General features: G+C 49.9%; 1 protein-coding gene across 1 annotated transcript; it reads left to right on the top strand.

Moving 5' to 3' along the window:
• On the top strand, nucleotides 1-16,386 carry FEZ1 (fasciculation and elongation protein zeta 1). Its single transcript, XM_088522042.1, has 10 exons — nucleotides 1-60; nucleotides 3,213-3,525; nucleotides 6,667-6,763; nucleotides 7,534-7,641; nucleotides 8,046-8,235; nucleotides 11,792-12,048; nucleotides 13,917-13,997; nucleotides 14,200-14,275; nucleotides 14,874-14,939; nucleotides 16,231-16,386. The coding sequence occupies exons 2-10, from the start codon at nucleotides 3,242-3,244 to the stop codon at nucleotides 16,245-16,247; spliced, it is 1,176 nt and encodes a 391-aa protein (XP_088378168.1). The 5' UTR covers nucleotides 1-60; nucleotides 3,213-3,241; the 3' UTR covers nucleotides 16,248-16,386.
• The last annotated feature ends 632 nt before the right edge of the window (nucleotides 16,387-17,018 follow it).

Genomic DNA, 17,018 nt, shown 5'->3' with positions numbered 1-17,018 from the left:
CCCTCCCCCCCCCGTGGGTGCGCGCGCGCGGCGGCGGCGCGGGAGGATGCGGGGCCGCAGGTGGGGGCGGGGGGGGCGCGGGGTTTTGGGGCGATTTCCAGGGTTTTTTTGGGGGGGGGGGAGATGGGGTGCGCGGGGAGGAGGCTGAGGGGGGCGCGGGGCGGGCGGTGCATGCGCCAGGGGGTGCATTGAGCTCCGCTTTGGCATGCACGGAGCGGGGGGGGCTTTATTGGGGGGTGCGGGCAGCGGGGTGCATTAGGGGGCGGGGGGGTTTTTTGGGGGTGCCCCGGTCGGGGGGGGGGTATAGCTGTCCCTCTGCATCCCCCCCCCCAACAACACCGCAGCCGTGGTGCATTGTGGGATGCAATGCGGGGTGCGGGTGGGGGGACAGGGAGGGTTTTTGGGGGGGTGCAGACACGGGGGGGTGCAGGACAGCAAGGGTCTATGGATGTGCAGGGTGCACATTGCCAAGTGCAGGGGGGACATGCATGCACGCGGGGGGCGATGCATGCATGGGGGTAACGCATGCACGTGTGTCGTGCATGCACCCTGGAGACGTTGGTGCTGCATGCATGAGGGTGCATGCACAGGTGCATGCATGCATCGCGTGTGTGTGCACAGGTGCAAGCCTGCACGGCGTGCGCGCGCGCTGGTGCGTGCATGCACGGTGCAGCAGTGCGTGCGTGCAGCAGCCCGGTGCGTACGTGCAGGGATGCACCCAAGGTCAATGCACCCGCACCGGGTGCAGTGCAGGCGTGCAAGGGTGCATGCACGGAGCACGCGGCAGGTGCCCCCGCGTGCATGCCCTGCACGGCCCCTGCAGCTGTGCCGCTGCAGATGACTCAGCAGGGTCCCGCCGCTGCGGCTGGCACGGGCAGCTTGCACTTGCACAGCGGAGGTTGTGTGGGGTTTGCGCAGGGCCTGCATGGGGGTTGCGCGGGGATTGCACGCGACTTGCACCCGAATTGCATGGAACCGCGTTTGGCTTGCGTGGGGGTTGCAAAAAAGGCTTGCATAGCGTTGCACTGGGGCTTGCGTTGGGATTGCAGAGCGATTGCAATGGGGGTTGCAAAGCAGTTGCACTGGGTTTGCTTGGCGGCAGCACTGGGTTTGCATGGGGTTGTGCAGGGCTTGCATGGGGATTGCAAAACAGTTGCACTGGGTTTGCATTGGGGGTTGCATTGGGCTTGCATGGGGGTTGCAAAGCAGTTGCAGGGGGGTTTTATGGCAGTTGCACTGGGCTTGTATGGGGATTACAGAGTAGCTGCACGTGCTTGCATGGGGTTTGCATCGCGGTTGCACTGGGCCTGCACGGAGGTTACAAAGCAGTTGCAATGGGTTTGCGTGGGGGTTGCATGGGGGTTGCGGAGCGGTTGCACTGGGTATGCATGGTGGTTACACTGGGTTTGCTTGGGGGTTGCATTGGGTTTGCATGGGGTTTGCAGAGCGGTTGTTCATGGCTTGCATGGGGTTTACACACCGGGTTGCACTGGGCTTGCAAAGCGGTTGCATGGGGCTTGCACGTCGCTTGGAATGGGCTTGCACGAGGCTTGCACGAGGCCTCTTCAGTGTGACAAAAGGCTGGACACGCAGCAGTGGCATTGCAGCACCCTCCCCAATCTGGAAAAAAAAATGCAACAATGATTTTCTTAATTTGGCCATTTTTTTCCCCAAAAGCTGCGTGCAGTCATCCCTTTACTTGAGCAGCAGTAGGACAGGGCTGGTTGGAGTAGCAGCGCCCTTCCTAGCAGTGAGGTGACTTAGGATGAGGCTATTCCTGAGTTACTCCTGAGATACTCAGGATACTCCTAGGGTGCCTCAAGGACACTATCAGGATGCTCCTAAGATACTATCACAATAGCCCTAAGGCAGTATGGTGGTGCACTCTTGGGAGTATGGATACTCCCAAGATGCCCTAAAATTACTATCCGGATACCCCTCAGAAACCACTGGGATGCTGCTAAGATGTTGTTGGGATACTCCATAAATACTCTCAGGGTACTTCTAACAAACTCTTAAGATACCCCTAATAGGCTGCTCTCATGAGGTTCTTGTGATGCCCCCAAGATACTGTTGGGATACCCCCTAGATATTCTTTGGGTGCATTTAAGATACTCTTAACATGCCCTTATGATACTCTAAAACGCCATCAGGATGCTCCCAAGACACTCCACAGATACTCTTTGGGATGACCCTGAGATTTGCTTAATAGCCCCTCAGGATGCCTTTAAGATACTCTTGGTATGTTCGTAAGTTACACTCAAGTTACTCCCACAATACTCTTAACATACTCCATGGTTACTCCCATGATACTATCTGGATGCTCCTAAGGTACTATGGGGGTGCTTCTAAGATATTCTCAGGATGCTCAAAAGTTACTGTCAGGATACCCCTAGGGCACCATCAGGATGCTCCTAAGATACTGCTGGAATACTCTGTAAATACTCTTAGAGTGTCCCTAAGATACTCTTGGCTTACTCCCACAAAATTCCTGACCCTAAGGAAGTCCCTAAGATTATCCCTTAAGTAATTCCCTAAGGAATTACCCTAAGATACTATTGGTGTACTCCTAAGACACTATTAGGATACTCTTCAGATAACTTTCCAGGTATTCTTAAGATACTCTTGGGATAAACCTATGATGCTATCAGAATATCCCTAGGATACTAAAGGTTACCCCAAGGATACTACCAGTGTGCTGGAGAGCATGATACTTTGCAGGTACTGCTGCTACAGCGCTGCAATTCTCTTAGCAGAACTAAGGAACTAAACTAGGACTTTGCTGATCCTCCTAAGATACTCCTGACCTCCTGACACACCATGGAGATACTCCAAAGATACTTTCAGGATACTATAAAAAATAAGAGAGTTTTGTGATGCTCTTAGAGGAGTGCTGAGATCACTGGAGTATACCAGCAGCTCATTGCTGCTACTCTCAGACCTCTACTAGGAAAGTACCAGGTCATTGCTCGGTCACTACTAGGTTGCCACCAGGTCATGACTACGTTACCAGTAAGTCATTACCAGGTACGTCACTACTAGGTTGCTACCAAGTCATAACCAGGTAGGTCACTACTAGGTTGCCACCAAGTCACCACCAGGTAGGTCGCTATTAGGTTGCTGCGGGGCTACTACCAGGTCTCTACAAGATCACTACAGGTTCCTGGGGCTTAGGGAGCCCCAAGAGCCTCACGGGGACCCTCTCCCAGCAGCTAAGGCGGCGACGCGGGCAGCGGCGAGGATGGAGGCGCCCCTGGTGAGCCTGGAGGAGGAGTTCGAGGAGGGCCCTGGCGGGGACGGCGGTGGCGGGGGGCCCCCGCGGGGCCCGGCGGACCCGGCCCTGGCCGAGCTCGAGAGCTTCTCGGCCGAGATGATGAGCTTCAAGTCGATGGAGGACCTGGTGCAAGAGTTCGACGAGAAGCTCACCGTCTGCTTCCGCAACTACGACGCCGCCACCGAGGCGCTGGCGCCCGTGCGGGGCCGCCTGCAGACCCAGGAGGAGGAGGAGCGCCTCCAAGATGAGGAGTGAGTAAGGCCCCGACTGCCGGCGAGACACCCAGCCAGTCCTACCACCGTGGCCTGGTGGTGGGACAAGCTACGATGGGTGGTGGACTCTGGTTAGTAGTGGAGCAAACGCTTGAGTAGAGGTGGTGTCGTCAGTGGTGCTTTGAGTTACGGTGTAGTAAAGCTACAGGAGTGTAGCGAGCGGTGAGTAGAGGTGATGTGAACTATGAGTGGCGGTGGCATGAACCGCTGAGAACTAGTAGAGTAAATGGAGTACAGGCAGTGTGAGCTGTGAGTAGCAGCAGAGTAAACTGTGAGGAGCAGCGGAGTAAACTATGGGTGACTTTACAGTGAACTGTGAGTCCCGTTGTAGTAAACTGTGTTGTGGTGGAGTGAACTAGGAGTTGCTTTAGAGTGAACTATGAGTCCGGTTGTAGTGAACGATGAGTCCCAGTGGAGTGAACGGAGTCACAGTGTAGTAATCTGTATGTAGCACTGTAGTAAACTGAGTCCCGATGGGGGAAATGAGTTGCTTTGCAGTAAAGTATGAGTGACCGTGTAGCAATCTTTGCCTCCTGTTGTAGTGAACCCTGAGTAGTGGTGAACTGTGTGACGGTGTAGCAAATAGAAGTAGTATAAGTATAGTATTAGTGTAAGTAACATAAATCCTGTTTCAGTAAACTGAGTCCCGTTGTAGTGATCTACAAATTGTGGTGGAGTGAACTGTGTCACGATGTAGTAAACTCTGAATCCCATTTTAGGAAGATACAAGTTACGTTGGAGTGAACCGCAAGTCCCGTTGGAATGAAACGTGAGTCATGGTGTAGGGAACTGTTAAGTAGCACTGTAGTAAACGAAGAGTTACGTTGTAGTAAAGAGTCACATTGTAGTAAACTGAGTCACACTGTAGTGAACTATGGGTCCCATTGTAGTGAACTGAGGTGCTTTGGTGTGAACTGTAGTCCTGTTGTAGTCAACTACAAACTGAGGTGTAGTAAACTATAAGTAACGTTGTAGTAAACTATGAGTAGGACCTTATGAGTCCTGGTAGGGTAAAGTACGAGTAGCCCCAGCCATGAAATGCGTCACATCCTGGCCCAGCAGCATTTGTGTGAAAACACATCAGTTTTCCTCCCTTTTTTGCTTGCTGTTTTTGTTCTTTTTGGCAGAAAAAGGCTGTTTTGTACCCATTTCGGGGGGCTGCTGCATTCGTACCCGCCCCACACAGATGGATTGAGTTGGGGGTGCAGCCCTAGATGCTCATTTCTTGACGAGTGACACCATCACTTTTCACCTCAAAGTGCCCCAAATCTGTTTTTTTTTCAACCAAAAGCGCATTAGCCCGATGGCTTTTTTTCATAAGTGGCCAAATCTAAGGGATTTTGCGAGGAAAAAAAAAACGGGATTTTGGCCCGGTGCCCAGAGCGCCGCTGTCGCCGCTTTGTGCCGCTTAGAGCATGTTGTTTTGGGGTGGTTTGGGCAAAACAGGGCTTTTTTTTTTAATCCTGTTTTTCAATGAGCCCTGTGTGCATGGAGGGGGGGATGGGCCGAGACTGTAAAACACCATTTTTTTTCCTAATTATTAACCAATTGTGGATGGAATTAACTCAAAAGTCCCCAGCAGCAGCTGGTCCTGTGGGACGTGGCCCTTTAAGACCGGGAAAAAAAAGCCAATTTAAGGGCTAATTACTTGGGTTTTTTTCCCTCTTGCTCTTTCTTTGCTTCGTTTTTGTTATATTTTATATTCCTTTCTTTCCATTTTTTTGCATACTTCTTATATATTTAAGTGTAGTTTGATATATATAATATATAATATTATTTATTTATATATTACGTAATATGCATTTTAATGTGGGTTTTTTTGTGAATTAATGCATGAAAATGACTGGCGAGGGGTGATTTGAGGCTGATGGAACTGTTTTGAGGTGAATATGAGCAGAACCAGGCAGTTTGGGTAGTGGGGAAAAAAAGGGGGGAATTAGTGGGTTTTCCCTAAATTAAGGTCAGGGAGAAATTTCTCCTTTTCTTTTCTTTTCTTTTTTTTTTTTTTTTTTTTTTTTTTTAGTATTTTCTCCCATTTTCGCTCTTCCCACGGGGTCCCCTTTTGCCTCCTTTTCCCTTTTTCCCCCCTTTCCTTCTTTTTCCTATTTTTCACTATTTTCTTCTTTTTCTATATTTCCTTTTCTATATTTTCCTATATTTCCCTATTTCCCCCTTATTTTCCCTCCGTTTTTCCCCTCCTTTTCCATCTTTTTATCACCCTTTTATCTCTTTTCTACCCCTTCCCCCCTACTTTTCCTTATTTTCCCTTTTCTTCCCTTTTTTTTCTGATATGGCATTTTCCCCATTCCCCCTCTTTCCCCTGCCCCCATTTCATTCCTTACTCCCCTCCCTCATTTTGGGGGTGAAACTGGGGAAAATCAGCCCAGCTTCAGAAATACAGGGGCAAAATAGAGTAGCGGGGCACAATTTGGGGCTGTTTTGGATTAATTTGGGCTTTTTTCTCGTTTTGGGTCACTGGGGCTGTAGCTTATGTTTTAGGACAATTTCTAGGGGTTTCTAGGCTGTTTCGGGGATATTTATGAGTGTTTTGGGTCTGTGCTTTAAGGCAGCATTTTGATGTGGGTTTTTTGGGGGGTGTTTTGGGGACACTTCTGAGGTTTTGGGGGTCATTTTGGGGTGTTCTGAGGGTATTTCAGGACAGCAGGGCACATTTTGGGGTGTATTAAGGAGATTTGGGGAGTGTTTCAGGACAGCCATTTTTGGAGTCCCGGGGCTATGTTTTGGGGCAATTTGAGGGTGTTTTGGAGCTGTAGTGGCATTTTGAGGCAATTCAGGGATAATTTGGGGCTTTGCATCAGCATTTGGTGTCATTCAGGGTGCCATTTTGGGGTGTTTGGGGCTGGTGATCTGGGACATTCTGAGACAGCATTTTTGGGGTGATTTGCGGTGTTTTAGGGCACTGCGGAAGCGTTTTTGGAGGCCTTTGGCCCCTGGAGGGGTATTTGCGGTGTTTCAGAGGAACCTTTTGGGTGTTTGGGGGATTTTGACGCGATTTGGGTGTTTGGGGGATTTTGACGGTGCCGTTTGGGGGCATTTGGGGGTGTTTCAAGGCGTTTTTTGGGGGAATTCACTGGCGTTTTGGGGCTTCCCTTCCCGCAGGGTTTGGGACGCCCTCACCGACAGCTTCGCACCCCCCGGCTCCCCCCGGCGCTGGCTGCTCCCCGACACCGAAGTCCCCAGTGATAGCGACACCCAGGTGTGCCCAGGACCCCCTTTTCCCTCATCTCATGCCCTTGTCCAGCATCTCCTTATCCTATGTCCCCATCCAACCTCTTGCTGTCTGGTGGTCCCATTCCCTTCCCACCTCTCCCCATCCCATGTCCCTGTCCCGCATCGCCATCACATGGCCGCGTCCCATCCAATGGCCCCGTCCAACCTCTTGACATCCCACATCTCCATCCTGTGTTCCCGTCCAACCTCTCGCCATCCATTGTACCCCCTCAACATCTCCTCATCTCATGTGCCCATCCACCCTCTGTCCAACCTCTCCATGTCCCCATCCAACTTCTCTGCAACCCATCTCTCTCCATCCAATGTCCCAGCACCATCTCGGCATCACATGTCCCCATCCAGCTCCTCTTTAACTTACTCTCCCCATTGGTCCCTGTCCAACCTCTCCCCATCTATCATCTTTAGATCCCATGTGGAGCGTGTTCCCATCAAACTTCTCCCCGTTCCATATTTCCATCCATCCTCTTCCAATGTCACATCCTTGGACTTGTCCTGTCCAACCTTGCCCTGCCCAACATCCTCATCCAACAGAAGTTGGATGTTCAACTTCTCCCCATCCCACATTTCCTTATGCATCCTCTCCCTGTCCAACGTCTTCCAGCCTCTTCCCATCCCAAATCCCCATCCCACATCTGTGTCCAACATCCCAATGAACCCTTGGTGCTGCCGTCTCTCTCCGTGGCGGCTCCGGGTGGCCGTGCCACCCGTGTCCCCACATCCCGTGTGTCCCCACAGCTCTGCGGGAAGGAAGAGGAGGATGAGGATGACGAGGAGGAAGAGCTCACCGAGAGGAGCGAGCAGGACTCCGGCATCAACGAGGAGCCGCTGCTGACAGCGGAGCAGGTACCCGCGCGCCCCACGTCATGGACCCACAACATCTTCCCAAAGCACCAAAAAAAAGGCCAAATCCTGAATTTTGGGCCACAGGGGTTGCAGTTTGCAGGCGTTGATGCAGATGAAGGTGGGAATTAGGGCTGGGATGGAGGTCGCAGGTGCCTGAGCAAGCGAATTCAGGTGCCGATGCTGGTTCTGGAGCATGTGCAGAATACAGATGTGGGCACGGGGTGCAGGTGCACGGTGCAAATTCAGCTGCAGATGCTGGGTGCAAATGCAGCTGCAGATGTTGCCCGCAATGCGCGTGCAGAAGGCAGATGTGGGTGCAAACGCTGGGTGCAAATACGGGCGCAAATCTAGGTGCAGGCTGGCAGTGCAAAGCAGGGTGCATCGTCCCCCCCGCTGCCCCACAGGTCATCGAGGAGCTGGAGGAGCTGATGCAGAGCTCGCCCGACCCCGAGGCCGATCCCGAGGCCGAAGACGAGGAGGAGGAGGAGGAGACGGAGACGGAGCTGGCGGACGACAGCGGGGGCGCGGAGCCCATCGTGCTGCGCGAGCTGCGCACCTTCTCGCCCGCCCTCAACAACAACTGCTCCCACGAAGGTACCTTTTTTGGGGGCAATTCCCGGCAGATCGGGCAAGCAAAAGCATCGGCAGAGGGGGAATATTGCACTCGTTGCAGCCGGTGTTGCTGTGTGCTCTGATTGCACGGTGCGTTTTGCTAAATGCAGCGTTCTTCTCACTGAATGCTCTGCATTGCACGGTGCACTTTGCTAAATGCTCCGTGCGTGCCCGTTTCCAGTTGTTCCATGCATTTTGCTAAGTGCACTGTGCCTGGGGAACAGCTTTCTCCAGTTATACCCTGTGTTTCTCCCGGCGCATGGTGAATCCTGCTAATTGCACCATGATTTTTTCCAACTGCAGCCCGCATTTCTCATGTCACACCATGAATTTTGCTAGTTGCACCCCGCGTTTCTCCAGTCGCACCCTGCATTTCCTGCATTGCAGCATGATTTTTGCTAATGGAACCCTGCAGTTCGCCAGTACGCCCTGGAGTTCTCCCATTGCACCATGAATTTTTGCTAGTTGCACCATGCATTTTGCTAATTGCACATGTATCTTGCTAATTGCATTTGCATTTTGATAATTGCACCATGCATTTTGCTAATTGCACTGTACATTTTGCTAATTGCATTTGCATTTTGATAATTGCACCATGCATTTTGCTTATTGCACTGCGAATTTCTCTAGTGGCACTCTGTGTTTCTCACATCACACCACATCTCTTGGTGATTCCACCATGCCTTCTGCTGATCGCACCATGCCTTTCTCTAATTGCATTCTTCATTTTGCTTTTTGCACTGTACATTTTCCTAGCTGCACCAGGCATTTTTTGAATTGCACCATGCCTTTTGCTAGTTGCACTATTAATTTTGCTTTTTGACTGAGCATTTTGCGAGTTGCACCGTGCCTTTTGCTAATTGCATTTTTCATACTTTTTTTGCATTTTGCATTTTGCTAATTGCAGCATGCATTTTACTGATTGCACTGTGCATTTTGCTTGTTTCACTGTGCATTCTACTTATTGCACTGTGTGTTCTGCTAATTGCACCATGCCTTTTGCTAATCGCACTGTACATTTTGCTAGTTGCACTATTCATTTTGCTAGATGGGCCATGCATTTTGCTTATCGCACCATGCCTTTTGCTAATTGCACCATACCTTTTTCTAATTGTACTGTACAGTCTGCTAGTTGCACTATGCATTTTGCTAATTGGGCCATGCATTTTGCTTATTGCACCATGCATTTTGCTTATTGCCCCGTACATTTTGCTAGTTGCACTATTCATTTTGCTAATTGGGCCATGCCTTTCCCTAGTTGCACCATGCCTTTTGCTAATTGCACTGTACATTTTGCTAGTTGCACCATGCATTTTGCTTATTGCGCCATGCATTCCGCTAGTTGCACCATGCCTTTTGCTAATTGCACCTTGCATTCTGCTAATTGTCCCATGCCTTTTGCTAATTGCACTGTACATTTTGCTAATTGCCCCATGCATTTTGCTGATCGCACCATGCATTTTGCTAATTGCGCCATGCATTCTGCTAATTGCACCATGCCTTTTGCTAATTGCACCATGCATTCGGCTAATTGCACCATGCCTTTTGCTAATTGCACTGTACATTTTGCTAGTTGCCCCATGCATTTTGCTAATTGGGCTATGCATTCTGCTTATTGCACCATGCATTCCACTAATTGCACCATGCCTTTTGCTAATTGCACTGCACATTTTGCTAGTTGCACCATGCCTTTTGCTGATCGCTCCATGCATTCCGATAATTGGGCCATGCATTCCGCTAATTGCACCATGCATTCCGCTTGTTGCACCATGCCTTTTGCTAATTGCACTGTACATTTTGCTAGTTGCCCCATGCATTTTGCTAATTGCACCATGCATTCCGCTAATTCCACCATGCCTTTTCCTAATTTCACTGTACATTCCGCTAGTTGCACCATGCATTCCTCTAATTGCACCATGCATTCGGCTAGTTGCACCATGCCTTTTGCTAATTGCACTGTACATTTTGCTAGTTGCCCTATGCATTCCGCTAATTGCACCATGCCTTTTAGTAATTGCACCATGCATTCCACTAATTGCACCATGCCTTTTGCTAATTGCACTGTACATTTTGGTAGTTGCCCCATGCATTTTGCTAATTGGGCCATGCATTCTGCTTATTGCACCATGCATTCCGCTAATTGCACCATGCCTTTTACTAATTGCACTGTACATTTTGCTAGTTGCACCATGCGTTTTGCTGCTCGCGCCATGCATTCTGCTTATTGCACCATGCATTCCGCTAATTGCACCATGCATTCCACTAATTGCACCATGCCTTTTGCTAATTGCAATTGTACATTTTGCTAATTGCAATTGTACATTTTGCTAGTTGCACCATGCGTTTTGCTGCTCGTGCCATGCATTCGGCTAATTGCACCATGCATTCGGCTAATTGCACCATGCCTTTTACTAATTGCACTGTACATTTTGCTAGTTGCACCATGCGTTTTGCTGCTCGCGCCATGCATTCCGCTAGTTTCACCATGCATTCCGCTAGTTTCACCATGCATTCGGCTAATTGCACCATGAATTTTGCTAATTGCACCATGAATTTTGCTAATTGCACCATGCATTCCGCTAGTTGCCCCATGCATTCCGCTGATCGCACCATGCATTCCGCTAATTGCACCATGCATTTTGCTAATTGCACCATGCCTTTCGCTAATTGCACCATGAATTTTGCTAATTGCACCATGCATTCCGCTAACTGGGCCATGCATTCCGCTTATTGCACCATGCATTCCGCTAATTGCACCATGCATTTTGCTTATTGCATCATGCATTTTGATAATTGCACCATGCATTTTGCTAATTGCACTGTACATTTTGCTAGTTGCCCCATGCATTCTGCTGATCGCACCATGCATTTTGCTAATTGGGCCATGCATTCTGCTTATTGCGCCATGCATTTTGCTAATTGCACCATGCATTTTGCTAATTGCACCATGTATTTTGCTAATTGCACCATGCATTTTGGTGATTGCGCCATGCATTCTGCTAATTGGGCCATGCATGATGCTTATTGCACCATGCATTTTCCTAATTGCATCATGCATTTTGTTAATTGCATCATGCATTTTGCTAATTGCACCATGCATTTTGCTAATTGGGCCATGCATTCTGCTGATCGCACCATGCATTTTGCTAATTGCACCATGCATTTTGCTAGTTGCACCATGAATTTTGCTAATTGCACCATGCATTCCGCTAATTGGGCCATGCATTCCGCTGATCGCACCATGCATTCCGCTAATTGCACCATGCATTCCGCTAATTGCACCATGCATTTTGCTAGTTGCCCCATGCATTTTGCTAGTTGCCCCATGCATTTTGCTAATTGCACCATGAATTTTGCTAATTGCACCATGCATTCCGCTAATTGCACCATGCATTTTGCTAATTGCACCATGCATTTTGCTAATCGCACCATGCCTTCCGCTAATTGCACCAAGCCCGCTGCACCGTGACTTCTGCTCGCCGTGCGTGTTGCTAATCGCACCGTATTTCCCCCCGTGTCCCGCCCGGCGCGGCGGCAGGCCTGGGGCGGCTGTCGGCGGCGGAGCTGTCGGCGGCGGCGCGGCGCGCGGAGGCGGCGAGCCGGGCGCTCTCGGCGGAGCTGGTGGCGCAGCTGGCGCGCCGCGACGAGCTGGCCTTCGAGAAGGAGGTGAAGACGGCCTTCATCGGGGCGCTGCTGGCCGTGCAGGGCGAGCAGCGCGAGGCCGCGCGCCGCCGCCGCCGCGACAAGGGCCTCAGCCTGCAGGGAGGGCGCCCCGAGCGCCACATGCCCCGCAAGGTACCCGCAAGGTTTGGGAAAAGCAGCGGCCGAGCAAAAAGTTAGGCATCGCATGCAAAAAAAACACCATAAAAATCACCGTTGCACGGATAAACTAGCAACGTGGTGGATAAAACACAAAGAGAATTAGCTAAAACAGTTATTGCATGCATAAAGTAGCAATCAAATTGATTGCATGGGTAACATAGCGGCCGAGCAAAAAGTTAGGGGTCGCATGCAAAAAAAAGAGATAAAAATCACTGTTGCATGGATAAAATAGCAACGTGGTGGATAAAACACAAGGAGGATTAGCTAAAACAGTTATTGCATGCATAAAGTAGCAATCAAATTGATTGCATGGATAACATAGCGGCCGAGCAAAAAGTTAGGGGTCGCATGCAAAAAAAAAAGAGATAAAAATCACTGTTGCATGGATAAACTAGCAACGTGGTGGATAAAACACAAAGAGGATTAGCTAAAACAGTTATTGCATGCATAAAGTAGCAATCAAATTGATTGCATGGATAACATAGCGGCCGAGCAAAAAGTTAGGGGTCGCATGCGAAAAAAAAGAGGTAATAATCACTGTTGCATGGATAAAATAGCAACGTGGTGGCTAAAACACAAAGAGGATTAGCTAAAACAGTTATTGCATGCATAAAGTAGCAATCAAATTGATTGCATGGATAACATAGCGGCCGAGCAAAAAGTTAGGGGTCGATGCAAAAAAAAGAGATAAAAATCACTGTTGCACGGATAAAATAGCAACGTGGTGGCTAAAACACAAAGAGAATTAGCTAAAACAGTTATTGCATGCATAAAGTAGCAATCAAATTGATTGCATGGATAACATAGCGGCCGAGCAAAAAGTTAGGGGTCGCATGCAAAAAAAAAGAGATAAAAATCACTGTTGCACGGATAAACTAGCAACGTGGTGGCTAAAACACAAAGAGGATTAGCTAAAACAGTTATTGCATGCATAAAGTAGCAATCAAATTGATTGCATGGATAAAATAGCTGCATGTATCCCAGGTGGGTGAAAGTAGCTGGATAGATTAAAATTGCAATTCCATAGAGCAAATAGGGATAAAGCAGCAGTTGCAAAAGGGGGCTAGCAAGCAGGTAAAATTGCAGCTGAATCCTTAAAATAGCATCGGAAACCATAAAATGGTTGTTGCATGGATAAAAGTAGCCATTGCAAAGAAAAGAGCTATTGCACAGATAAGATACTGTTTGCAGGAGTAAAATAATCATTGCATGGATAAAATATCTATTGCACGGATAAAATAGCCATTGCAGGGATAAAGCTGTGATTGCCCAGCTAAAAATAGTAATTGGACAGGTCAAGTAGTCATTGCACAGATAAAATAGTGATTGCAGGAGTTAAGTAGCCATTGCGTGCATCAAAGTAGTTATTATTGCATGGTGTTTGCATGGGTAAATAGCATTAGCACAGAGGAAAATAGCAATTGCACGGGTGAAATGGTGACTTTTGGGGGTAAGAAACAGGGATGGGGACCCGAGGATGGGATTGGGACATGGCTGTGGGCATGGGGACCAGGATGGGGACATGGGGATGAGGATGGGGGCCCTGAGACCATGGGGAGCAGGATGGGGACATGGGGATGAGGATGGGGGCCCTGAGACCATGGGGACCAGGATGGGGACATGGGGATGAGGATGGGGGCCCTGAGACCATGGGGAGCAGGATGGGGATGGGAACATGGGACCGGGAAGGAAAACATGGAACAAAGATGCAGGAGGGGGATCAGCGTGGGGACAGGGGGGGATCTGGGCTGAGGATGGGGACCGGGATGGGGACAGGGACCTGGGGGACGTGGAGACCAGGAGATGGACGCAGAAGGGGGACCAGGTCACGCTTCCCGCAGCGCTTCAGCATGGAGGGCATCTCCAGCATCCTGCAGTCGGGAATCCGGCACACGTTCGGCTCCGGCACCGCCGACAAGCAGGTGCTCCTTTCTGCCTCTTTTTTGCCCCAAAACCACGTCCAGATTAAAGCAAAACCCTTTGCTGCAACGTCCAGCATGGCAGCAGCTTGCAAGCGCGCGAGCGTGGGGTTGCACCGATTTGAAGCGGTGCAAAAAAAGGGCGTTTTTATCATATCAAATTATTATTTTTGCATGGGTTTCGGGGGTGTTCTCGCTCTTGCAGTACCTGAACACGGTGATTCCCTACGAGAAGAAGGGCTCGCCGCCCTCCGTTGAGGACCTGCAGATGCTCACCAACAGTGAGTCCTCGCGTGGGTGGCTTTGGGGGCCTGTGGTCAATTTGGGCTGCACTCACCCGTTTTGCATCGTTGCAGCGCGGCCTATTCGAGGTGCAGGCACCGTTTTGCATCATTGCAGTTCGGTCAATTTGGGGTAAATCACCCATTTTGCATCGTTGCAGCATGGCCGATTTGGGGTGCAATCTCCCGTTTTGCAGCATTGCAGCATGTGCAGCTGTGAGTGCAGTCACTCGTTTTGCAGCATGGCCAGTTTAGGGTGAAACCACCCGTTTTGCAGCATTGCAGCGTGGCCATTTTAGGGGGCGAAGGGGAAGCACCCGTTTGGCAGCACAGGCATTTTGGGGTGCAATCACCCATTTTGCATCCCAGCAGCATCACTTGGCACAAAATGATGCATCATTTTGCATCATTGCAGCACATTTTGGGGAGAGAACCCCTTCCTTTTTGGGGGGGCAACCCCTGCAGTTTTGCAAACTGTGGCACGGTTTAAGGTGAAAAATAACACATTTTGCATGGAAAACGGGGGAGGGAAGGGCAATTTGGAAGGGGTAGGGGCTGAGTTGCAACCCTCCTCATAGCCCCCTGCCCTCCTTTCCAGTCCTCTTCGCCATGAAGGAGGGGAACGAGAAGGTGCCCACCCTGCTGACCGACTACATCCTCAAAGGTAACGATGGAGGGGACCCTTGCAAGTTGGTGCATCCCTCGTGCATCCTTTTTGCACCCTCGTGTATCCCCTGGGCCTCGTTCTTGCACCTTTTGAGCATCCCTCCCTGCAGCCACCTTGTGCTTCGTTTTTGCACACTTTTACATCACCCCTGCATCGTTCTTGCGCCTTTTCTGCACCCCATTGCTCCCTCGGGCGTCCTCATGCAACATCCAGGCATTGCTCTTGCACCTTTGGTGCATTCCTTGAGGAGTCACCTCGTGCATCCGTTTTGCACACCTATGCATTCTCCATGCATCACTCTTGGGCTTTTCATGCATCGTTTTTGCATTCTCCCTCCTCCTCTGTGCGTTGTTCCTGCACGTTTTGTGCACCTCCATTGCTCCCTTGTGTATCCATTTTGCACTTTAATGCATCCCTCAGGCATCATTCCTGCACCTTGCGTGCATCCCTCATGCAAAACCCTCGTGCAAAACCCTCGTGCATTGTTTTTGCACGCTCGTGCGTTGCTCTTGCACCTTCTGTGCATCCCCATTGCTGCTGCGTGCAAACCCCGTGCACAGTCATGCATCCCCGGGCGTCGCTCTTGCAACTTCTTTTTGCATCCCATGCACATCCCCCTTGTGCATCATCCTTACACGCTCGTGCATCATCCATGCATCATTCTTGCATCTTTTTTGCACGCTTGTGCATCCCCCCATGCATCTTTTTTTTTGCATCATCCATGCATCATTCTTGCATCTTTTTTGCACGCTTGTGCATCCCCCCATGCATCTTTTTTTTTTTGCATCATCCATGCATCATTCTTGCATCTTTTTTGCACGCTTGTGCATCCCCCCATGCATCTTTTTTTTGCATCATCCATGCATCATTCTTGCATCTTTTTTGCACGCTTGTGCATCCCCCCCATGCATCTTTTTTTTTTTGCATCATCCATGCATCATTCTTGCATCTTTTTTGCACGCTTGTGCATCCCCCCATGCATCTTTTTTTTGCATCATCCATGCATCATTCTTGCATCTTTTTTGCACGCTTGTGCATCCCCCCATGCATCTTTTTTTTGCATCATCCATGCATCATTCTTGCATCTTTTTTGCACGCTTGTGCATCCCCCCATGCATCTTTTTTTTTGCATCCCCCGTGCATCATTCTTGCACATTTTGGGCCTCCTCTTTGCACGCTCCCCGTGCATCATCCTTGCACCATCCGTGCATCCCTGCTAGATGCTCCATGCACCCTCATGTCCCCTCTTGTCCCCACGTGCCCCCTCGTGACACTCTCTCTCTTGCAGTTCTCTGCCCGACCTGATGCGGCGGCGCCGAAATTGGGGCCAAACCCGAGGAAAACGGGTCACTGCCCGACGTCCCCCCCCTTCCCCTTCCTCTCCCCACACCTTGCACTGCCGGGAAAGGAGAAATAAATTAATTGGTTTAATTAATTAACCCCCTCCCCAGCTCCTGCTTCATCCTCCGCTCGCCCCCGCGGTTGCAGAAAGAGCCACAAATGCAAAAAGAGGAGGAAAATATCCCCAAATAATCTTAAATTGGGGGAAATTGCACTTTTTTTGCAGCATGGGCTTGTGTCTCCCCCGAGCCCCTTTTTAGGGACTTGTGCGTTTTGGGGGAGAAAATGCTCTTTTCTGGGGTTGCACCTCTCATTTCAGGGAGGGGAATTGCTAGTTTTTGGGGGGCAGTGCTCATTTTGGGGGAGAATCACTGCTTTTTGGGGAAAAAATGCTCTTTTTGAGGGTTTGTGTCATTTAGGAGTATTGCTCACGTCCTGGGGGCAACACTGGCTCATTTGGGGGGAGCACTGATCATTTTGGGCCAAGAATTGCTCATTTTGGGGCTTCATAATTCATTTGCAGGGAAAACCATCCTTCTTTTTTGCACCCCAGCACTCGTTTTAGGGGAAAATCATGCGTTTTGGGTTCACATTTCTCTTTTGCTGTGAAAAATCATTCATATTTGGCCCCAATCTCTCACTTTGGGGGGGTATTTTTAATGCCCCATCACTCATTTTGGGGGAGAATCCTGCATTTTTGGGGCTCCACCAGCATTTTGGGGCAGAACCGTGCTA

Source organism: Tinamus guttatus, unplaced genomic scaffold (genome assembly GCF_059628265.1).
Source record: "Tinamus guttatus ecotype Peru unplaced genomic scaffold, ASM5962826v1 Tinamus_guttatus_pri_ptg000143l, whole genome shotgun sequence".
Classification (NCBI taxonomy): Eukaryota; Metazoa; Chordata; class Aves; order Tinamiformes; family Tinamidae; genus Tinamus; species Tinamus guttatus.
This window is presented reverse-complemented; position numbering and strand designations above follow the sequence as displayed.

What these genes read in the sequence shown, in the direction of transcription:
- FEZ1 (XM_088522042.1), top strand. Translation starts at nt 3,242, where the DNA reads ATGGAGGCGCCCCTGGTGAGCCTGGAGGAGGAGTTCGAGGAGGGCCCT. An exon ending in CAACAACTGCTCCCACGAAG is followed by an intron (nt 8,236 to 11,791) that starts GTACCTTTTTTG and finishes GCGCGGCGGCAG; the next exon opens with GCCTGGGGCGGCTGTCGGCG. An exon ending in AGCGCCACATGCCCCGCAAG is followed by an intron (nt 12,049 to 13,916) that starts GTACCCGCAAGG and finishes CGCTTCCCGCAG; the next exon opens with CGCTTCAGCATGGAGGGCAT.